At 34.9% G+C, this 25,765-nt stretch overlaps 1 protein-coding gene across 4 annotated transcripts in view; it reads right to left on the reverse strand.

Moving 5' to 3' along the window:
• LOC100375086 (regulator of G protein signaling 12-like) overlaps window positions 1-22,311 on the reverse strand; it is a 44,801-nt gene extending 22,490 nt beyond the window's left edge. For all 4 annotated transcript variants that reach the window (XM_085504358.1, XM_085504359.1, XM_085504360.1 and 1 more), the window contains exons 1-2: window positions 19,644-22,311; window positions 2,695-2,778 (exon numbers count right to left, since the gene is read on the reverse strand). In XM_085504358.1, the coding sequence (XP_085360484.1) occupies window positions 2,695-2,778; window positions 19,644-21,776 (2,217 nt within the window). In that variant the 5' untranslated portion in view covers window positions 21,777-22,311. The remainder of the gene's footprint in view (window positions 1-2,694; window positions 2,779-19,643) is intronic.
• Between the last annotated feature and the right edge of the window lie 3,454 nt (window positions 22,312-25,765).

Here is a 25,765-nt window from a genome sequence, read left to right on the forward strand (position 1 = left end):
TTTTGTACTTCTTGAATTTCAGGATGAAAACAAAAATTGCGGCCAGAAAAACTTAGTGTTAAAAACCTTAAGATTTTTTAAACCAGAAATTTTACATGAGAATCTATCCAAAAAAAAACCCTGAATAATGCAGTTTACATTAAAATAAGTGTTTCAAGCTGGCTCAATACAATGTCGAAAGAAGCCTTATTAATTTAATGACAATGCATTCAATTTCATGCATTTTCTGCCGCCAAAAGCTGATTAAATTGCAACAGATTATCAAAATTAAAAATATTCTCACCTCTTGCTGGTCAACTGTATGGAAACTATATAAAGCACGCCTGGCGGACTCGCTGCTGAATTTTAACATTTTAATTTTCTCCGATTATAAAAATTTGACAATTTTAAAATCAAAATACATAATGTATATACAAATATGAATTTAAAAAATATAAGATAATTTAGGCTCAAGATACAGGCATTATTTCATTTAAGAATGCTAATTAAGTTGAAAACATAAAACGCGTAACATTATGGGTATTTTCACCAAACATATGGACTATAATCTTAGTCCAAAAACTTAAGCACAGAAATTTATGCCAAAACATGAACTAGGAAAACACTAATAAAAATGTATCAAAAGAACGAAATGCACATCAAATGTAGTCTCAAGCCATGGAGCAGTCCAAAATGAAGGTCAAAGTCGATGAATACTTGTTGATATTACAGCAAATTGTGTTCAGAATGTTTATAATTTTTTATGTAACAGCAGCGATCTCTATTGTTCTCAATATTAAGTAAAACAATACTCTCTAACGAATGCTAATTAATAATCACATTAAATATGCAAATGTGATAATTCATGAATCTATTTATGTACGCAAAAACAATTGATACATATTTAATTTTACATTCTGGTGCAAACAGACAATTAATTAATATTCATAATACTGTAAAGGGGTTAATTATTCACTGGTTTTAATTTTGCTTATTTCGTCGACTAGAAAATGCACTAAAATTAAAACCCAGTGAATATGTAAAATTGAGCATAGAACACATTATCTAAATGATAAAACTGTGAATTTAAAACCCACCAAATATGCCTGAAATGCTAAAACAGTGAAATTTAAACCCAATGAAAATTAGTCATTTTACAGTATATTATACACCACCTTAACATCAAGCTAGATTTGTTTTTTGCTGAAACTTTTTAAAATTTTCATAAATTAGATCTGTAGTAATAACCCAATTGTTCACATCGTTGTCATCAAATTTTTATTATGTTGTACATGACCAGAGAGGATACAGAAATGTAATGAGCTACTAAGGCTGTCCGCAAAGTACAACAAACTCATGACACCACTTCACGAAGCGCCACACCTTACCTATTCAAGTATTTTAACCTTTTAAGTGACATACTTTTTTCCTGACAAAGTTGTGAAACATTTTCCCATTTTTAAAAAGTATTTTTCAAAATTGTTTTTTTTTATGATTTTGAACCAAATGGACATAGGTTACAAGTCTTGATAAAAATTTTAAAAAAATGAAAAAAAATAATTATGTGGGTTAAAAATTTGTGAATGTTGACAAAAGTTGACTTTGACACTCAAAGGGTCAAAGGTTACGAGATTACAGATCAAATGAACTACATTTCCAAAATAGAAATGCAGAGGGTAACTGAAACTTCACACCAAATGTTACCAGCATTGTTATTTTGTAACCCCCACCAAATTATCACTACTACCAGCAGAATTATGTATACTCAATTACTCACCAACATAAGTTATTGTGATTTAAAATTTGATAAATAACTGTGTAAATAAACTAACCTTTAGTAAACTAATCATTGTGGCAATACCAAGCTAACATTTTATGGGTTGACCTAATAATTATCAGGGGTGGGAATATCAGGAAAACTTAACAAGGATTGACCAATTAATTATCGGAGGTGGGAATACTAAGTGAATATTTTTAGGGTTGACCAAATAGTTATTGGGGGGTGGAAATACTATCTGACAACTAAATATTGCAAGGTTTAACCAAACAAATATTGGGGTGAGAACACATTGTACTGAATTAAAAAGGGTATAGCAACTAATTCTGGGGGGGGGCATGCACGGAAACTCTGTAAATGTTGACCAACCTATTGGTGTACATGTAGGAATAACCAAGCAAGCTCTGAAAATGACTTCCCGATGATAAAACGATTTCAATGAAACTATACGCCATCCAAACAAAGTTCGGACCCATGCCACTCACAAATTACGCCACATAAAGACCCGACACTCCACTACCTTACATATACACTACCATTCCTATAATATCAATAATACATGTGATAAATTTATGTAAATGTTGTTGACATTTTCAGTTCACAATTTGTTTTTAATAAACTCCACAATGAATACCTGCATGTAATAGTGTGTTTGGAGATTAAACATGGCGCCATTATATTACTTTAATGTAGTCTTGCAGTCTGTGAAGCAGTTACGAGAAGTTGATCAGAATACTTAAATTCCAATAAATCTTAATTATTTTCACATCTGTCAGTGCTTGTAGAGTAGCAGTGTTAGTTAAATTGTTTGTGTAAACCATTTAAGGCGCCAACGTGATTCGCTCAAATATTAGCAAAATACTTCATCTGGTGAAATGTGATTAAAAATGATCGATGAACTCAGTAGGATTGGAATAAAATTAGATTGATTATCTTACCTCTTTTGAGTGACTGTTTGTCATCCCATTTTTCTTGTTTTTCCCTCGTCGGAATGAGCCTCTTCCTGATCTTCGTTTTCCTTCCTGAAATATCAAGAAGAAAAAAAGGATAAATGATGTACAAGTGTATCTGTGTGTTGAAACCCAACATCTACAGAGGCTGTTAGTACTTGGCAAATAGGTACGGCAGCCAAAACAGTAAAAGCATTAATTTTTGCAAGCATTTAATTCCTCTATTTTGATCAAATTCACTGCAGTTTAAATTCACGGATTTACCAGGGAAACAATGAGTTCAATTTTTACATGTTCATTTTATTGGTGAATTTTCGCTAATCAGTGAATAATTTTCAGAGGCTGAAAGGAGACCCTTGACTCTAAGATCCATACACACTACAGTTCTTTCCTTGACCAGTAAAGACATAGACAGCTGAATACCTTAGAAACTGTCTGAAAATACGCAATACAGTCCCCATCCATGACAAGTTCATTAGAACGCCAAGCAATTGACAATTCCGATCAGGTTTAAAGCACCATAGTCAACATATCGTAATTTGTTTGATATGGGATCCATATAACATGTGAAACATGTTGTTTGAATGTAATCAAACTGTGAGCTTTAAAATATGACATACATCATAGAAACTCCAAAATCATACCCTGTTGTGATAATGACAATCAGAATGAAAATATTTATTTTACATTTACAGTAGAACGTCGATTATCCGGACTGTTAGGGGGACATGCTTTTTGTTCGGTTATGCAAACAGTTCGGATATGTTATACTATTGAATTCAACCTTTTCACCACCAGTTTCCTCTTTTCATCACAAACTAAAAAATAGTACCATTTATAGTCTTTCCTTCAGAAGATTGGGACAAAAATAGCCAAGTTTGTTGTGTAAAAACTGAAAATTTACTCAAATTTTGTCTGTTGGCTCGAAAATTAGGGTTTATTAAGTTTCACTATTTTAAAAATCTAAGAATATATTAAATCAGTTGGCTAGCTAAATTTTAAAAGGACAATAACTTCAAAAATAGTATAACTTCAACCTCTGACGGTGACCAAACATCACTAAGCCCATCAAATCCAGTGTTCACTATTCAAAACCTTTGTGTCAAAAATAATTTCAAAGTAAACAACATCACACGGCTCACAATGAATGCTAACTCGGAAGTTACAGTAAGAATATAGTTAAACCAACACTCAACTAAGTTCAATTTTTTCCCTTAACGATCACTAGTACACTACTATACGTGTGTTCAGGTGTCACATTGCATGTTAATTCTAAATGGTACAGTGAAAGACCCTTCTTGGAAGAGATTATAAGCTTGACAAATTGAATAATATTAATTTTGATAACCGAATGAAAACGTTTTTGTTTCACCATAAAAATTGTGAAAATAGTTTTTTTGTTCAGATGTAGAAATCAGATGTAGAAGTTAATATGCTGATAGTATAAAGTAATGTAAGGGGTTGATGACGACAAAGAGTCTAGAGATTACGCACAAATCCAGACATCAGAACATCAAATATACAGAAACGTGCAACATCGATAGAGTTGTCTAGTAGATTAGATTTAAAAATGATCATGTTAATACAAAATATAGTACCCACATAAGAATTTCCATAAACTAATTTAATTTCGAATAAATTTTTCGAGAGTTTATTTTCTGCAATTTTAAAGTAGTGAAGAATATCACTGGGGTCCCAAAGACACCAAGTCACAGTGACTTTCAATGGATTTTGTCTGGATGAATACTAATGAATAATAAAATTTCAAGCAGCAAAAATTTAACTGTATATAATTTTCTATCGTTGACACTTTGTATATGTTGAAATGTTCGAATGCAATATGAACCACGATCATGTAACTCATTTAATTGGGCAAGAGTAGTATTTTGGGATTTTTGAACAAGTTTACTACATCTTAAGACAAATTTAAGAGTTTTAAAATCAGAAAAATCAATTAATTTTCTTTGCTTGGAATTTTTCTGATTAGATGCATTCATGAAGACAAAATTTTGTGAAATTAAGTCACTGACGCTAAGTGTCATAGAACTACAGAGAAATAATTACTGATTTGTCTCATGCGACTTAATCTTTTCAACATCAGACTTTATCGCCCAAATTTTTCTGCACTTTTTTTATATTCTTTAATATTTCTTGAAATGAACCCAAATTTTTGAGCCAACAAACAAAATTTGAGTTGATTTTCAGTTTTTCCTAAAAAATTTGGCTGTTTTTGTCCCAATCTTCTGAAGAAGAGTGCAGACTATAAATGGAACTATTTTGTGAATTTGTGATGAAAAGAGGCAACTGGTAGTGAAAAGGTTAAAGTAGTTTATGCGATTAATAACAAAATATCCCTGGCCCAAAATGTTTAAACATTTTTGTACAGTATATGTAGTAGCTACAATTTTGGCATCTGTATAAACAACTTGCGGACGAACACAGTTGATACCGATATCATAAGCCATTAGATCATGTTTTCTCTAATGCGTCGTACACACAACTCACTCTACAAGAACACACACTGAGATCAAACAATTTGAATCCCAAAAGCTTGACCTCAACAGAGTCAGACAAATGTATTACTTTTCGTTTGTTATTGTTTTGTCAGCATACTACTTTTGTTTCCTTTACAGTTTACCCGAAACACGTGACAAGAACACTTAGAAATTTCTAAAATGGAACTACCACTACGTATGACGTCAGCAAAATAAGCCAATGAAACTTCTCATATGCTGGGAGTGCGAAATGGCGTTGCTGTTCACTTTTGTCTACTACCTAATAAGAATCGGGTGTAGCATTCCCAATTCAAATGGACAATAATTTTCCCTTTCATGGGTATCAAGTGTCTTTGCCAGCACCCAATTCAGTACTGTTTCATCACAACTCGACACACTGTACTGTTTAGAGTTTTCCAGTTCAGTGACCTCGCACAACGGTTTCCATGAGCGCTAGCGATCACTAACGCAAGGGCTGAAACCTATAGGTGTTCAAATAGCTCGGAAATGAAGCAAGACAAGGCAGCAGATGGGACAATGCACACGGCATATCATAGATAGCCCCCCTGCTGTAATCCACCAAGCAAAAAAATAAAAACGGCATGGCATTTTTGTCGTTCAATTATGCAAGTCATTCTACAACAGGAAGTATAGCTTATCCTATGCAAGAGATAAAAAAAAAAAAATGTTGAAACGAAGCAGTTAGCAATTACAAAACAGTTTGGAGGAAGCGGGGAGGGATGGGGGGTTGAGGAGAAACATCTGCTGCATATTCTATACTGATTTACGGCAGCTGCTACGATATCACTTCAACCAAACATATGGAAATTAGATGCTATAGTAAAGAATATTTACAACAGCTTATTTTTTCAGGTCAGTGTTTTGACAATTTGTATGCCCAATAGACACCCAAAGCTGTGATCATTACAAATACACACACACACTAATACAAGCCATTGAAAACCTAATAATACACCAATTGGAAGGAAATTCCATGCGACGCGTGGCTTTTTCAATCAACTCATTCTAGTTTTGTTTGATCTCGATTTGGAGTAATGAGACAACTTTATTATACTGATATTTTGGCATGAAAAAAATTCTTTTTCTGTTGTGTGTGTTTAATGGCCGGCACCCGTCATTTGTTGGAAGTGTCTGACCTCAACAGAATAGACTGTTCTTAGGACATTATTGACACCAAATTCAATATTCTTCAAAAAAGACATACACAGTGTATACCAGGATAAAATACTGTAGAATACTTTATTTTAGCTGGAATTGATTTTCGCTGGAAAGACTTTTTGGGTGTTTTGTATGGAATTTATTTTCACTGATTTTTGAATGTATAATATAGGAAAAAAGGTATATTCGCTGGATTTTAAACTCACTGAATTATTCCTTTAGCGAAAATTAATTCTAAGCGAAAATAAAGTATTTTACAGTAATAGCATATCCTCCATTCATAAGAATTAAATAATTTTATTTACTATCACTGTAAAATCTATAATTAGAAGCCGCAGCCACAGAGCACCTACAAACCTTCCAAATTATTCTAAAAGACTTCTACATGTATAAGGGATGCGGCTTCTAACAGATTTCATTTTACTGATGAAAAAGGCATGTCACATCAATAAATATTTTAGTCTGCGCTTTGAAAAAAGTGAATACACAAGACCTGTGTTTTGAATTAGAGATATCATATTCGCGATGATGCCTGCCTTGTCATATTTTTTTTTTATCTGAATCGAGTTCTATAACCTAACCCTGATAAATAATAATCTGCATTAGGCTGTGAAAAAAAATATCTCTGTTTCTCGTTTCCGCGCTCATCATTTTGAACTATGCGCCTCGTACGTTTTTTTCCTTCTAAAGCATTCCAAAATGCGCTTGTATTCGCACTTGTCTCAAATTTTCCCTATTTTAGCTCAGTATTCAAAAAAAAAAAAAAAAAAAAAAAAAAAAAAAAAAAAAAAACGCCTCGCTGCTTTATTCTAAAATTTCCATGAAATGAGAAACAGAGAATTATTTTTTCCTGGCCTTACAATAAAATAATGTTTAACCAGGAGGCACAGAATACTGAATGCCATATTGTGACTCCATATTGCTGTTATCTACGGTATATTCATAAACACATACTTTTATCATTAGAATGCTACAATCTGATGCTGTAGACACAAATTAAAATTTAATATATGGGGTAACTCATCTAAATCTGAACAGATACATTTTGTGAAGATTTCTGTAAATTCCTTGACATATTTTAATTTAGAATGTGCTACTATTAATTCCTATATGCTTTCCCAACATCTGATACGGGTCCTATATTCCTAATATAACTTTGACTAAAATGAATTGACTATCACTGGTGACACAAACAAATGTTGCTCTTATACAATCCTGAATTTTTCCAATCAATATTTTGGTGTGCATTTTGAATATCAATAAGTATTATTCAATAAATTTTTAATTAATTTGGACAAAATTGGCTACAGGTGCTGATCTAAATTATGAAAAAAAAAAAAAAAACTTACAAATTCATGCAGCCATATTATTTGTTGAATGTTGACAAAAGTTGAATTTTGCATTCAAAGGTTTAATTTAAGGCGAGGGAGTTGACACCTGCACATGCGTCATATGGCCATAGCGTGTCATTGTTTACAAACAAGCGTCTTCCCATGAGCCTTTGCATTTTTAGCGTGTGTTGTTATCGTCGTTTGGGACTCAATTCTCGCGCGTGCGCAGGTGACCCCTCTAGCTTTAAATACAAATCATCATCATCCAAAAATTGACAGCAAATTTAGTAATTTCATCACACATATAATGTTGTATGCATGTATATACAAAAAATTTGATTCAATCTTACCAAAAATTCACAGAAAAATCTGTTCTCCATCTTCCCAAACGGAACACCAGAGCAATGTCCCACCAACTTATTTATTAGTAATGGAAAAAAAGCTGCAGTTATGACTTTAATAACATTTAAATGTTTATTATTGTTAGGTTTCCAGAACATAAAACACACATTCCAACAACAAGAATAAGTACTTAATGATTGAGAGGGAAGAAACCAACTACATGTACAGCTGCGTGGCATGAGGCAACAATCACATACAGGACTTAAGTTGTGAATACAAGTTTACTTTATTGATATTATTGACTACTGTAAAAAGGTTAATTATTCACTGGATTTTAATTTTGCTTATTTCACTGACTGGAAAATGCGCTAAATTAAAACCCACTGAATATGTAAAATTTAGCATAGAACACATTATCTAAATGATAAAACTGTGAATTTAAAACCCACTAAATATGCCTGAAATGGTAAATCAGTGAATTTTAAACCCAGTAAAAATTAGTCATTTCACAGTACCTAATTTCAGCAACGGTTAATGAAATATGGTCATTGCAGATGATTGCGGATAAGTTTAAACAACATGTTACCGATACATTGTTTTTGAGTGTTGTTCTTGATCGAAGTTTGATGAAAATTTATTGAATTTTTTCCTAATACAAGATGCATTTGCTGCGACTAACTTTACAGAACAATTAGGTATAGAAATGCAGCTACCTGTGTATTTAACCCTTTCACCACCAGTTCCCTCTTTTTATCACAAATTCACAGAATAGTCCTGTTCATAATATATAGTCTGCACTTTCCTTCAGAAGATTGGAACCAAAATAGCCAAATTTTTTGACTAAAAACCGAAAATTTATTAAAAATTTGTCTGTCGGCTCCAAAATTTTGGATTCATTTTCAAAAATATTGAAGAATATAAGAAAAAAAGTACAAAAAAATGTGGGCGAGAAAGTCTGGTAGTGAAAAGGTTAAACCCTCATAAAATCACAACATTGAATCAGACAAAGGAAAATTGGTGCCTTACATAGGGGTTGTTATTATATAGATGTTTAAAACAAATAACAATGGAAAACAACCAGCACAAAAAACTAGATGAATATTGAAGCATACCTAAATTACAATGTAAACAGCATGCAGACTTGCCATTTGAATCGATCAATGTAAAAACATTTTGTAAACAGTATGGGATCTATAAAATGATTCGTTATTTACAAGAAACAGATGATGGTGTGAGGTCGGTATGCTTCTAAGACAGCTGTAATTCTGTGTTATTATTAGAAGTGCACTTGTAATAGAGAAAATACAGTACAATCATTCTTCAAAACAAGAATGATCGATTTATTATTTCAATAGAGCAACCAAGCTGGTTGTACTGACTTTTGTCAAACGGGGATCACCTCCTGTGTTCAACATAAACCTTTATTGACCTCTGACCTCTAGTGAACCCTATCATTCAACATTCATCTAGGCAACAACATGTTTCTGTGGGATCAAATACAAGATTTCCCAGGAGTGGTGGCGTTAATTACAACTAATTTGTACCCGTGATAAACAAAGCTGTCTGTCATGATGATAAACAGGAGACCCAGACGGTGTAGGATTAAACTACATGTTGTGACTAGAATTAATCTCCTTAAGTTTCCACAACACACTAGCTGTCCTTTTTATTTTACCTTTCAAATTAATACAAGGAACGGAAATGTACATAGGATAAAATTGATTGACATAACCCCGGGTCATCACAGAGGACAGGACTCAAAATTCACAGAAGCCCAAAAAGTACACCGACTGCCAATTCCAGTCCTAGGAGTAACAGTTTCTAAAAATTCCCAGCTATGTATGACTACTCAAAGATGATTTTCCACGATGAGTCCTGTAGTTAAATGGATACCATGGGAGGGGGGGGGAACGTATAAGTATGTTGTTTACATGTATTCACTATTTTGAGCATCCTAGTTTCAAGTAGCAACTAAATGAAAGAGCTCATTACCATAGGCTACCAGCTTTACACAAATAAGTAGACCAGTATGGCTTCCAAAAAAAAACGTTTAATATCAAGCCCTAGAACTACCGTAAAATCTGTATTAGAAGCCGCATCCCTAATAGAAGTCGCATCCATACTATTTGAATAATTGAGAACTAAAAATTCATCATTTCTCACATGTGTAGATGCTCTAATAGAAGCCGCATCCCCTCTATTGCATTGTACCATTTTAATAGAAGCCGCGGCTTCTAATACAGTTTTTACAGTACATGTTTAATATTCAGCCTCAAACAGTAGCATATGTTGTGTGCGACACTCTTAGAAGCATTTATTATAATTCATTTTTTTATCGTGAAGGCCAAAGGTCATTTTGACGTATACAAAATATTTATTTAAAATACTTTGTCTGTTTATATAAAATTCAAACATGTGCTGCACTACCACTACCGACCTATAGCAATATTGATTGCTTGAACGCCATCCCAGTGATGACATACAGGGCCTTTAATTGTGATAAAATCTACTGTAGAATGAAAAATAATCACTGCGTTTAACTTTAGTGGATTTTTGGGTTATTAAGCATGTTTTGAGGAGAAGCCTACCGGTACTCATAATTTTTGAGAAAGTTGGCCATAAATCACATGATATTATTATGTACAGCCATGTAACTATCGTAACATGAAACCGTGTTCTTTTGCATATTATTACAGTGTTATATTTGAGAAATTAATCCTACTATTTTAAAAACATTTCATTTTTTGTCACTTTTCAAAACCCAATACTGGAATTAATCTAGAATAACAAAAAGAACTCCATCAGTCACGATTTATAATTGTTTTATCCTATGTCACTAGCCTACAATTTGAGATATGGCATATCTTCGTCATAGGAACTAATACTAAGACAATAAAATGTACAATAGTGACAAAATGACAACTATTCACTAGTTTAAATTATTATATTCAACGTTTTTTTACATTAATATTCTTATATTGACCTGGAGTACAATTTATTGCAAACTGAATAAATTCTGAGTAGTTTCATGCATGAGTAGAATTCTACCGTAAATTCACTGATTTATAAACAAAATAATACATTCCCATGGTTAACTTAAGCGTTAAGAGTCTTAAGCGAAATCAACAAAAATAAAAAAAAAATAAAAAATACAATTAGATAATTAAGCCTTATACTGTAACCAAGCTAAAGATCCTTGAAGTTACAAGAAAGTACCATTGCGGATGGACGTAGGAATGCCGAACAACAAAAGATTCTGCGAACAACAAAAGATTATGCGTGACATTTTTAATGTTTTGATAGCAGCCATATTGTTTGTGTGGCCATAGAATAGGATGGGTGGAGATCTTGCATAATTAGGTGCTACAATCCATACCTATAATAAAAAGACACTCCTACTATCAACAGCGTGTTATCCAAACACTCCACATTTAAACATGGTTTCTTATCACTAAACAATGGACACACAGTTGCTTAGAACTTTTGGCGGTTCGTTGGATCCAGTACACCTTTCTACGCAGCACATAAGTAGTGTTTTTTTTTATCTGGCCATTGTTGGGTTTGTGTCAACAAAATGTTCAGTTGTAATGCCTTCAAATCCCTTTTATTAGGATTACACATTTCTTAAATTTGTTTTCTATAGAGGTTGTACCATAAAGTGGATGACAAAGACAACACTTTTAAAAGTTTTTGTTCAAATCTAAGTTAAGCCAAGGTAAATGAATTCACCAGTCACCAACTTAATTAAACCTCTATTTAAAAAAAAAAGCCATTGACATGACACAATTCATGTCGTACAGTAGTAAAAAAAAAACTGAAACCAGTCAGCCATTTTGAATCAGAAATTAACTGATGCATAACCAGGGTTATGAAATAAAACTCCAGGATTGTCTTTTTTTGAGGGTTAAACAACTCTGTGACAGTAATGGCTTTTTACACCGATTGTCAAAATGATCTATGTCTTTCTAATTCGAATATCAATGGAGCACTTCACAACAGGTCTGCCTTTTACGCTTATTGTTCAAGGTCTGGCCTTCCAGTACACCTTTCATATTCCAGGTCTTTCCAGTATATTCCGGGATTACATGAACCCTGCATTATTATGTGTAAAATTTGATGAGAACTGGTTCCGGAATAAAAATCCTTTTTTTTTTTTTTGCATGATTTTTTTTTTAGCTTTAAAATGAACTGGAACATAAAAAAATGAAGCATGTGTAAAATTTGAGTATGATCGTCAAGACATGTCAGAGATATGGCTCTGAAAATTAAAATTAGTTTGGCTTGGTATTTAAAATGCGAACAGAGCCTAAACCATATTAGTTTTAGTTCACAAACATTTCTGTTCATAGAATCATGACCTTGTTAGGGGGCACAGACTCAACTACTTTGAAGAAAGTATTTCCAGATTATTTTCATTACAAATATGATTATCATTATTTTGTTTACTCATATGTATTTTTAATTTTACCCCTTGTTACTATACTACTACTGTATTATTGTTATTAGAAATGTAGTTCAATTTACTTTGGGATCGATCTGGTGAATGAATATATCAATAAATCAAGCCTAGTCAAAGAAATACCCCGGAACACTATAGTATATAGTTTATAGTAAAGTAATAGTTCTTATAAAGTAGTACACCATACGCCATAAAGTAATCTGTCATACATTTTTCAAACTGACACATTTGTAAAAAAAATAGTGATGTAAAAATAGTGACTGAATTTTAAATCACTGTTTGGGCCTAAAAAAAAATTTGAATGGTTAAAAAATGATTCAATATTTTATCGACCAATGGTTGAGGAGAAGCATGTCAATGAAAATCCGCAATGACGCCATGAAATCAACGGCTAGAAATCATTCTCATGACTGGGTATACAACATGTATGCTTTGTGTAAATTTCACACCTTTGCTATACTTTGCGGACAGCAAACAAAGGGACAATAATAGCCACTGAAGTACGAGCCGACACAAAAAACTTAATCCTATTCTTTGTAACTGAAATAAACTAAGATACTAGTATTTTCCAAAGTTGAAAACATTGGAAACGTGAAACACTTTCTACCATACCAACAGATCCATAATGCTTCCTGGCAACACCGATGTCAGAGTCAATTTTATTAGCAAATATTGGTTTTACTGTATCTTTTTTCAATGTTTACTTCAGCAGTTTGTAAATACAATACTGAATAAACCGATAGAAAATAAACCAAGTCAAAACCAGTTAAATTAATATTTGATCAAATCCGTTAACTCAAAATTGTCAGGTGAGCATAATATAATCCATTACATGGCACATTTATGAGAAATTTGTAGTAAAACAGAAAAAAGTAGCGCCAAATCAAGCCCTGACTCTGCTAATGTACCAGATACCTAGACACCAATGTGTTGAAATATTTACAAAAGCAATCTTATACACACATTTCATATCACAGAAAAACAGAATTGACAATCAAGCTAAAATGTCCAATAGGTCAACACTTTGTTATTTAAAATTATGATGAAAGTAACAGGGAATCTCAGCTACAAATTTATCCTTGAAAAGAAAATTGAAAAAAAAAAAAAAGACACGGTTAATTATAGTTTATATGGTAACTGCCAATAGTTTTTGTCCAGAGGCACGATCAAATCTATGAATGCGAATTTCACGGTTGGCTAACAGAAAGCAAACCATGGGGAAAAAAAAACATTTAGTCAGATATTACAATAATACCAAAGATTTACTTTTAAATAATAACAAACTTGAACCATTTCGATTTAGAATATATTATGCAAATTTTCGGAGACTTTATGCTAATTTGTTTAGTCTTTTTTTTTAGATATATCTTAAATTTAATTTAATTAAGTAGGATAAAACTTTTCTATGATGTGGAAATGGCAAAAAAAAAAAATGAGTGATCCAGTCAAACTGAGACACAATTAAGAACCTTAATTCAAAATAAATAAAAATTGGGATTTCTAGATTTTAGACTTGTGTGAGTCGTATTACAAGAAGAATCATTTCCCATTGAGTATATCATCTAAAACCTGACTGACATTTATTACAATAATAATAATAAGAAAACAACCAAAAGTGCCATATGGTACGTTAAATAAAATAAATACTCCAGTGTCAATGCCACAGCGGTTGGCAATCCGTATTGATCGAAGTGCACATGTAACTATTGCTGTGAATTGGCACAGGTAAATCCATGAATAGAGATATCAATCTCTAGTCACGCTACCATTATTTTGAATATTAATCCGAAGCCCTGACACCATATTCCCCTAGATATTAATTTTATCCCACGGTTAGTCATTATTAATGTGTAAATGAACAAGAGGACACAATGACAAAAAATAGGTTAAGCTTGTTTATTTTGATCAACAATTCTCAAAAGTTGAATGGCATGACCATGAACTCTGACGATGTACCAGCAAAAAAATGAAGTACTGTAGAATACTTTATTTTTGCTTGGAATTTATTTTTGCTATTTTTGATGAAGGGATGATTCCGTGAAAATAAAATCCAGCGAATATACTTTTTTTTCTATATTTCACATTAAACTCATCAAAAATCAGTGAAAATAAATTCCAAGCAAAACTCCCAAAAAGCCTTTTCAGCAAAAATTAATTCCAGCGAAAATAAAGTATTGCACAGTATCAGCAATGGATATAGAAAATACTGATTGTAAGAATTCACTCTACAAATTACGGCAAACAAGAGGTGGCAGGTTGGGGGGGGGGGTGAGTATTAAACCAAAACTACGTAGTATTCAACATTGTATGTGAGTACGGTAAGATAATAAATATCAGTGGTAATAGTTAAGACAGTTTGATAACTCCGAGAGAAACCAATAAGAGTGTAAATAGACTTAAATAGGCTATTTAATTAACCAAGCACCATTCTAAAACAACCTGTTCACATTACAATTATGAAAAACACAAGATGGCACAACTTTAGGCTAAAACAATCAGTTTTCACACAGAAAAACTACTCTAGATCTTCCAAGTTCTAAGAGGAAACAAGTCATTTACAAAGGGCCTATTTGTAATTTCCACCACTACAAATCTTAAGTGGACTGGACCCATATAGAGTAAACTTTTTTTTTAGTTACTGTGATAAAATATTCACCGCAATTGTTGTGTATAAGGTAAAGCAATTTTCATACCCATAAATTACAGAACACAGACAGGTTAATGATTGCAATGACTTTGCAGTCCATTTAAAGGAAACCATTAGCAGGAACAATTTAATTAAACCGACTACTAAATTATACCGTTCAACAATCAGACTTGAGAAGCAAGTATCTCTAAAGTGAGAAAACAGTGGCCAACTACAAACTGCCATACCATTTACTGAGAACAATAATGTGTGTAACAGGTCCCTAAAACTGGGGCGCGGATTGACACATTTTTTCCCTCCTTTGTACTGAAACCTAAGCCCCTTAAATCTGACACTTGCCATTCATGAGTAAGGGCGTAAACAACTCATTAAGAATACTAAACTTTTTCAGGCACACCATAGTACAATTAAGTTCTTAAACAGGGCTTTGTTTTTTTTTGCATCAGTTATTTCCCCCCTTATTGTCTCTGGGTTGAATTGGGAAGTGACAATTAAATGACTTAACTTCCTAACCCATTGTGGGTTTTTTTCTTTCCCACAATCGTAAAATTCAATTGGATGAAAACACATGGGGTGCCGAAACGAAGTCTGCACAGGAATTTTAAAATAGAACTGTTACAAAACAACACCAATACATATGAACCATACAAAATTCCACTGGATCGCAAAGAAACTGTGTGCTTTCAACCACATACGAGACATGACTTCAGTCTAAGTTTCAAAAGGTTAAATAAGTAGAGTACATCATACTAAATCTGAAAATCTGACATTAGGATCTATCTGTATTTGAAGTCTGGTGGCAACCCTGGAATCTAGCACTAAAATTCCAAACATAACTGCTGCTTCGATTACACAGCGACAATAATACCGCCAGCAAACAGAAAGCACAAAATACAACATTCCCAAGCTGTGGATTAAGTTAGTAGCATATAGTTAAAAATAGGTGTTCATCGGCATGGTGAATGGTTCTGTGGAATGCTGCGATTTACTGAGATGTGCCCCTTGGACCATGATACAGTACTCATCAATACTCATTCCAATAGACAAGTAACGACAATAAATCATGGCAAGAGATTTTATTATTAGGTTATATTCCATTGCACTCAATTATCGTATCATAGCGCACCAAATAATACATGTCAAAGGTCAAAATTGCCTTATGTTGATGAGAAAAAAAAACAGTTGAAATAGTACATTCTAAAATCTACCTTGGCCGCGACATTCAGACACTGGAAAATTCAATTTTGTCTCCACACAGTTCATAAGTAGCTTTTGGGGTAGAACAACAAAGAATTCATACCAGACTTTGACTTTGTCACCAAATAAAGGCTTGACAAGCAACAGGTGTGTGTGCTCTTGGTGACCACTTGACAATGAAAGTGATTTTCATGAACTAGTTAGTAATTTACAACGTCCAACCAGAGAATAAGACATTTATCATTCTAAGGCAATGTGGTCCTAACAGAATCCAATCAACTCGGAACAGAATTTCAGCATTAGAAAAACTATGCACTTATATATTTTATAAAATACTGTTAGAAACAGTTGCCATGTTAAAGTGTCAAATTTGAAAATGACGTCACAGTGAAATTGCTTGATTCGGGAATAAAAAACATATAACAAAAATTCTCAGCACGCATAGTATTTTTGCCATTACAGTCAAAGCATTTGGCTCTGCTGGTGTTCACATCGTTTTACACAAGTTAAGACTGTCACAAACAAACAAAATAATACCTCAGAGCTCAATAAAAAAAAAAAATGTTGTTTCCTACATAAACAAACTACAAGACGCTGAGTACATACCATTCTTCCTGCCATTCACAATCAGTACGCAGACGAGAACACGGGAGAAAGTTGCTGATTTTTGTTAAAGACACGGACAGAAAGTCAATTTGAAAGTCTCCTTCTCTCGATAGCAGTCGACAGCATCTTTACAACGCTACTGAATAGCCAAGTATCACTAGGTACGTAATCAATTGAACGCAAGACAATCAAACACCCCGAACCATAACTTATATTTCACTCAAGAGCGACTATAATTTTGATATCCTTTCATTCCAGGCGTCCGCTTTTTTTTTAACACAAAAGATTGCTCCGTTCAGATAGTCTTAAAAAATCTCCACCTTTATACCCAAAACAAAATGGTCTCCTTGAAAAATGTAGCGAAGTAATAGTAGAAGACGAGACACTGGTCATCCATAAACAATGTCATTGTTTTCCCAATCGTCTTTTATACTAGATGATGAATGGCTGACAAAAAGTTTTGGATCGGTACCAAGTCTGTATGTTGCCTTGATGTGCACGTAAACACTCCACCCCTAGGGCGTGTGCTCTCCCCTTAGGCGGATTCCTTGCACTATTGAACCATACATCCATCAACCAAGATGCTCGGATTCAACAGAATAATACATTTTAAGTTAACTACCGGTAAACCAATTTTTAACCACTTGTTGGATTTAATACAAGACAGTATTTGATTTGAATGCCACAATTTTTTTTATTATTCTACATTGCTTTTTGTTCATTTTGAAGCAAATAAAAAAAATAATTCCTCACTGTTTTTATGTTTTAATTTTTTTTATAAAACATTGCTGTCTTACGAAGGCATAAACAACTTTTTATTATGAAAATTTATAAAACATTCACAAAACATTCACCAGGAAGACTCTCAGGCTTCATTCAAATTAACAGAAGATGCTTTTATTGGCTATGGAACACACAGGTCTGTGCTGGTTTATTTCATTCACTGGTCGATTTGATGCCATGTTCGCAAAAAATATTTGGTATGCATCTGCTATGGGTGTCATGATTTGTCAAGTTATTTTCAATCACTATTTGAAATTTATAAATATTTGTTAAGAAAGTTTATATAGAAAAATAAAGTTGAATTTAGTATTGCAATGTAAGCGGACATTGATAAACTCATTTTGACACATCACTTTTGTAATCGTATATTTAGCTACATGTATTCAAAAACTGATAGAAAAGAAAAGAAATTTGGAATATGAATACAGACCATTTCCTCATTTCAGAGGCGTAACTAAAATACCATAAATGCAAACAAACAAGCATCTTTTAGTAATTGTACTAAGTGAAATATTCAAAATTTGACATACTCGCCATTTTTTTTCCAATCAATAAAATATCGCCCTAAGAGTGTGTAATTTTCATCAAACATCACGACACTGATCTAAGTTTGCATTTAAGACGAGAATATTATTGACATTATTAAACATATGTTTTATCAAAGTACAACCCAACCTATCAAATTACAATTACATTATGTTCACACTTATATTTGTCAAATATTAACAGCTTTCAATAACTGTACTATATCACAGCTTGCACTCAAATTGAATTTGCCCTCTGGGTAGCTCAGGAGGAACGAGGAAATATTGAAATCAAAATATGTAAAATTATTGGAGCGTAGCTTTCACATCATGCCAACTTCTGCCAGCTGATTATGTTTCATAAGGCCATGTATACCAGAAATTTTGGGTTATAAACAATCTCTCGATCTTTCTCAAAATTTACCCATTTATACATATATTTTGCTTTTTGTTGTAAATTTTTTGACAAAAAATGTGTAATTTGAAAAAGTTTTATTTTTGGTGCATTTTATTTTTATATACAGAGCATGCACAGCATGAAGACTGAACAAAAACTTTCTCTTCTGACATCAAAGTAGACAACAATTGTTATAGCAGTTTCCCAATCAGCCTGCTGAATCATGTATTTAGGATAAATAGTTTGATGCCCTTCACTAAAACAAATGATCTACACACAGACAAAACAGAAATCAACAGGTCCCATTGTATATACCTAACACATGACTTGAAATTCAACAGAGGCTACTAGGGCAAGTGCCCTACGCCCTTAAATTTTCACTACACAGTTTCAATGAGGCATTTTCAACATGCCTTGAAAATAAGTGACCTAGCATTTTCATAAGTTCAAGCCCTGCAAATACATAAAAGAATGAGCACGAAAAAATGCCAGACAACATCCCTTGATGCATGTTCATCAACCAAAGTCAAGTGCATACGGAATGGAATGATATTATATCATAGGGGTCAGGAGAAGCCATCAAATGACAACTTTTATGAAACACCCTCAGTAAACAAGAAACTAAAGAGTAAACCATTGAATAAAGGGGGGTGGGGCAGCGTGGATCAAACAGCTTTTTGTAGCTCCAATTGTGCTTATACATTCAAGGGAACCCCTGCCAATTCCGTTTCCACACATGGTTCATCCCTAAACTAAATGTACCAACTAATTAAATAGGGGCATACTGTAAAGGCATTAATTACTCACCAGGTTTTAATTTCGCTGTTTTCGCAGATAAGTGAAATTTGCTAAATTAAATCAGAATTCATTGTTTCTCTACCAAATTCATAAACTTAAAAATTAAGTAAAAAATCTCAAACATCAAAATAGAGAATTAAGTCTTTTCAAATTTAATGCTGCTTGAGTAATTTACCTACCTGTCTGTTCATTAGCATTTTACCATCAGAAATTATTCTTTCATCCCAGGGCTGCTGAAAGTCATTCTCTGGTATTTCCTGAATTTGGGTACTTTGTTTTCTAACTGCCACATTGTCCAGTCTAGCATACATGGAGTGTCTGTGAATACCTGTCGGTGGTAACCCTGCTGGCATCTGCTTTTGCTTCCCAGGTTTACTGTTTGATGCAGTGCCATGTGCAGTTTGGGGTATTTCCGCTCTATGTTGCATGTTGTTATTCGAGCTCTGCGTGCTACTCTGGGAATCATACGATCCAGCATAGGCATGGAAGCCCAGACTAGATGTAGGTCGCGGAATGTTCTTGGGATCTGCACATACCCGTGGTGTCAGACGTGATGCCACATCATCGTTTTTCGGCGACGACTCTGATGACATCGGCGACTTGCTTGATGTCGATGACATAGAGAAGGGAATATCCGAATGCTGGTGCATCACATCAGCTCTTACAATCAATTTGTTCGGGGCACTAACATCTTGTCTGTACATTTGACCGTTTTTACCGATGTCAACGACCATTACTCTTTCCCCATTTCCCGATCCGTTCATTCCTTCTGTGCAGTATCCAATCCCGCTATCGCTATTACTGCTATTACTGTTGCTTCTTCTGGCAACCAATGGGAATTCTCCACCCATGTACACCTGGGCACGTTGTAACTCATTTACATACAGCCCATTATGCCTATCTTGGTATAGTTTAGCAAGGGTTTGTAAAATCGGTTTCGCTGACCGTGGAAATTCTGCACAACCATTTGTCTCTGGATCAACGGTACACGGTACACCAAATTTTGCAGCTTTTTTAGCATGGATGTGATGTGCGCAGATTTCAGGATCGACCATGAACACATGGCATGAGCTTCCACTTTCAACATTTGATGACATCATGTCATGATCTCCCTCAAGGCCGTGCATGGTCACAAGACCAAAAAATCGTTTATCATCGGGGCAAACCCCGCTGAAGGCCAACTTGTCAGCAGGGTATACCACCACTGTAACACCATTGGCAGTGACCAATCGTACATCTGTGATAGTGATTTCCATCAGTACCAGGGTGTGGATGCGTTGTTCGATTCTCAGTCTTCTAACACAACCACGAATTGCTTGTAAACTAGCGTCTTTGAGGTTAGCTTCAGAGGGAATTTCTATTGATCCCAAATAACCAACAACTGCTCGCATATACAAATCATCCTCATCCAGTACTTGATCATTGTCCAGTGGGACTGCAGCACTCACATGTGGCTGCAACGAAGGGTAAAGAATGCTAGAAACTTCCAAAGGTGAAAGTGGTCGGTTCATGCCTGCAGGATCAGGAGTTGATATGTAACGCCCCATTTCAAAATGCTGCTGTTGTTGTTGTTGTTGATGATGTTGAACATGATATTGTTGTTGCTTGGTAATGTGTCTATCAGATTTCTTTTGCTTATTTTTCTTTAATTTTCCACTGGGCTGTTCATCAAAGTCATTTCCATTCCACACAGTTCGTTCATACATTTTTGTTGGTTTCTTTAGAAATATTTCAAGTTTTCTACCAGACGTATTAAATGGACTAAGATGCCCTGGAGCAAATTTTGAATTCAGTTCACCTATATCCTCATCATCATCTTCCTCCTCCTCATCAACAGCTTCTGAAGATATCGGACAACTTCCAAACAAAGTGCCTCGGAACAAGTCTTCTACGACTTTATCAACCCGACTTGCGTTATTATGATCATTGGTGGGAGTGGGTGGTGTCCGTGATTTTATCCTCGGATGGGACCTCGGTCGCGGTCGACTGGCGACGTACTGGTCGTCAGATGAGTCGCTATCAAGGCGTGGTTTTTCAGCGATTGTCAGTCTCATTACGCCGGTAGATGTCCCGATAAACTTCACCACCTGCTCATGCGACAATTTCGCAACGTTTTCTCCGTTCACAGCCATGACAAAGTCGCCGGATTTCAACCCCGCGAATTCTGCGGGGCTACCACTAATTATGCAACTCAGAACACACGGCGACTGTCCAGACAGAGTGAAGCCATACCCTGTTCGCCCTCTCGCAACTTCGACAGTTTTCAAGTTCGACATTATCTGGCGTTTCTTTTTACGCCTTGGTTGATGCATCTTGACTTGTGCACTCTCCGGTTCATATAACCAATATTCCCCAGTGCCAAGACAGGTGGAAATTCACAATAATAAAAGTTTGTCCTCAGATGTAACGTGAGTCGTTAGCGGTGTTCACAACAGCAGGTCATCGGCGATTCGAGGTATGACATGCCCATAATCATTCACAAAACGTTCTTGGAAACCACACCAGACTAACTAATAACAAGTATATTCCATTATGAATTCGCGATCTCCGTCAACAACAACCCCACGTTAACGTCATCACAGTGAACCGCGACTTCAAAAATCACAACAACTCGCCTCCACACGATCGTGGCTGCTGTACTTACTCATAGTGGTATTACGGGGAGTTTTTCACACCTTAGATTGAGTTGGCGCCCAATATATTCCTAACACCGTCTTCAATTAACACTTATAATGTCCTGATAGTTACGATCACCGATTGTACCCAAATCGCCTCAGTTACCATAGAAAAACACTAACAAATTCCCGACGATTTCAAGCGAAATTTGAAGGCCAGATAAACATGGACGACAACGGTTGTGTCACGTGACCAACCGCTTGTAATTGATTGGGCAACGACTGAGGAATTTGTGGCTATTCAAATTGGGACGTGACACTATTGTCATGCAAAAACATTAAATAATGGAACGCAGGGGCGCAAACTATTCCAGCCATGGGGAGGAGAGTGATTTTACTTTAACGCGTGACAGAATACAGACTATTCACCTGGGGTGTCAGACACACGTGAAAGACTAATTACTTTTCATGACCACTTTCGGCTTACTTCAACGCCCAGTGCTTAGTGCGCCATCAGCGTCCATTTTGTTCTTACACCTCTACCAAGGAGCTAAAAGAAAGCCGCATGAATGGGCCAGCTTTTCAGTGCTGTGTACTGTAAAAAAAATGCATTTATCCCGGTATTTATTCATCATAACGAAACAGAGTTAACAAGAAACATTGATCTTGTAACATGTCTCTTATTTGGCATTAGATGACTGTCAATCAATAAAAAAAAAAAAAACAACAACTGATATTCATGTATATACATTGTTACGTCAAAATTCAAGTTCATTTCGCCACACAATGTAGTTGAAGATCGATTATAAATTGTTCTCGAATGCGGGTCATAAGTTAACACGATGATCGTCGGTAGCAGCTGATACAGGTATTACGTAATATACTGCAGGTTTGTAATTAGCTGCAATTATCGTCAATTGCTAATCGCTAGTAACTAAAATTGTTTTATTATTAAATTTGATCGTTTTGGGAAAACGGCTGACCTCTGTGATTTATATCACCATATAGTAAAAAAATGTTTTACAATTCGAGATGCATGCTCTTCCTTGACCAATTACTCGTCCTATATACCTTAATGTATTTACATTATAAGGCAGAATACGACCACATGAGGCGAAGGCGAGCAAGGTGTCGGCTCCGGTGTAATATGAGAAATCTATATTTAACTCAAACGCAATTTACAATATTTATAATGGGGTTGAAATTTGTCTCTGGAAATAAACATGGATATTTTTTCCAGTTGTGAAAAGTCTTGTAAGTATAGTTTAATAACTCACTCGGGTGATCTGATTTGTCACTAATGTGGCGTGTTATTTTAATATTCGAGAGATACTCAGACACCAACCGAATTGACAATTCGATTTGATACAAGCGTTTACTCAACTTGAATATTTGTCCCGACCGGCTACCAACGTCCACAATATTTTTTGGGAAGATGCAGTTTTCCTACCAAAGTTACCGTTGCGAATATATATTTTAGGTCAAAAATTTCACATATAAAACCCTGTTTCTGCAAAGCCACATGTTACAGTCTCTGGCATAATGTGTACTATTATATCCGGAGTTAGTAAGAAAGCCTCATTTCAATCACAATGACACACGTTGTATGTACCCTCATCAATCAGTCGCATAACTTCGTAAGAACAATGCAAACGTGTGACCCTGATACAAACTATTTAGTTAATTAGTGAGTAGTAACAAGTTATCGAAGTCGACGTCCGGGGCTGGTAATATGTTAACATCTTGGGCGAGTTTGCAGGTCAATAAACCTTGAATGATGGCATGTGATCCATTGAGGGCGCAATGAACGTGGCAATCCAAACTCCTAACGAAGTAATTATTAGTACCCTCGCTAGGGTTGCAACTAGCACGGGCCACGATTAGCTAGGCCAGCGATTGTCATGTGCACACCTATTAGGCCTATGTCGACATTCTACGCAAAGTTTGAAATAATGAATTACGTTCATGCACACGTTCTAGCACACCACGATGCGACTCATCAGACGGTTTATTCAAAACTTGAAACGCAGTCCTACTTTCATCGTAATTACGTATAATGTGTCAAAAAATAATAAAATCTAAATAAATCATATCTATCTTAAAGGGCGGTAGTCGTTGCGCCGCGCATGCGCGAGATATGGGTCTCATATAAACAAAGATGGCAATTTTGACTGTTGTGCACACCAACGAGTACAAACTGAGACGTTACCAAGCTTTAATTAGGTATTTTTGCTGGTGCTTGGGAGGTATCGAAGGAGTCGCCGGCGGTAACTAGTGCAAGTAGCGCCAAGGGCAAAACTCGTACTCGTGATTTCATTAGAAAAGCGCATTGGATTCTGGGAAAATCGATGTTTCAAATGTCGTATGCGCGGCGCGACGACTGCCGCCCTTTAATAACAAATAATGAATTTCTACGTCATTGTTTGTCTATAATCGTAATGGGCATTCAAAATTAAACAAATTGTTTGATAAGATAAGTTTATTTCTTCATATAAATGAACTTTCGAATTGTAACGTGAAATAAACACGGTGGGTAATACGTGAACAAAATGTAATAATTCTGTGGAATGCGCCTACATGATACGGTTGAGTCTGCAGCTGTCGGTAGAGGGGTTAACATGACATGATCAAGTGAGGACCATGACGTCAGCGTTCTGTCGTGACCCATACTCACCTTGATTTGGGGCGACAGTGCTCCGCATCCAGTTGAAAACTTGACCCAAAAAAAATCGACGTTGGGGCGCCTTTTTTCGTAAAAAATATCTTATATTTGGTTGAAATGGCCGAAAATTTGAAAATTTGGGGTCAAAAGTTCGGCTCGACCGTGGAAATGCTTACCCGTATAATTCAATTACGGGAGTACCCCCCTCCCCCGTTCCCATACAGAAATAATGCCTACCTTATACAACGTTATGTAAAAGTACTTGTATACTGTAGAACACGTTGAAATAGCTGCATGCAATTTTAGCGAATTTGACTCTTGGCATGAATTAACAGAATCCTAATTTAGCTAAAGTGTTGACTATGTCCCTGTGAGAATATACTTTCTTTTAAATTAGCTACATCTTGAATTAGCGAAATTGCAGATTAGCTAAATTAGCTAAAATAATATGCTAGCTAAAAAGATGATGTTTTACAGTATGCACGAGTGGACGCATACGTTTGATATATTTAACCGACATGCATTATATAAATTACAATACCTTGAGTTCGTTCCACGGATTGTGTTGGAATACATGTTTACACGTATTCAGGGTTTTGTTTTCATCGTTCACATAACAATTTACACAATTCGCAGGTTGACGACATTACACTGCATGGTTAACTTGTGAATATTTATAAATAAAATTGAACATGACAAGTTTCGAAAACCTGGTAGATCGAAGATGTTGGCATTTGAGCTTGGAGTAGCGGGTTCAAATCCAGGAACGCAGTACCATAACTTCTATAAATATATGGACTAAAATTGACAAGAGGATCAACTTTCTATCTATCTAGTGGGATGGCATTATGCGGAAAAAAGGGAAGCTGTTGTGTTGTTATAAATGTATTTATTGACACAACACTGACTTTTGAAAGTACAGCACTAAAAACTACAAGATATAATATAAAAAAATGATTAACAATGCAAGATAACAAGATTCACTGACAATTAAACATACGGAAATACATTATATCTACAAATA

Source organism: Saccoglossus kowalevskii, chromosome 10 (assembly GCF_978046115.1).
Source record: "Saccoglossus kowalevskii chromosome 10, keSacKowa6.1, whole genome shotgun sequence".
Classification (NCBI taxonomy): Eukaryota; Metazoa; Hemichordata; class Enteropneusta; family Harrimaniidae; genus Saccoglossus; species Saccoglossus kowalevskii.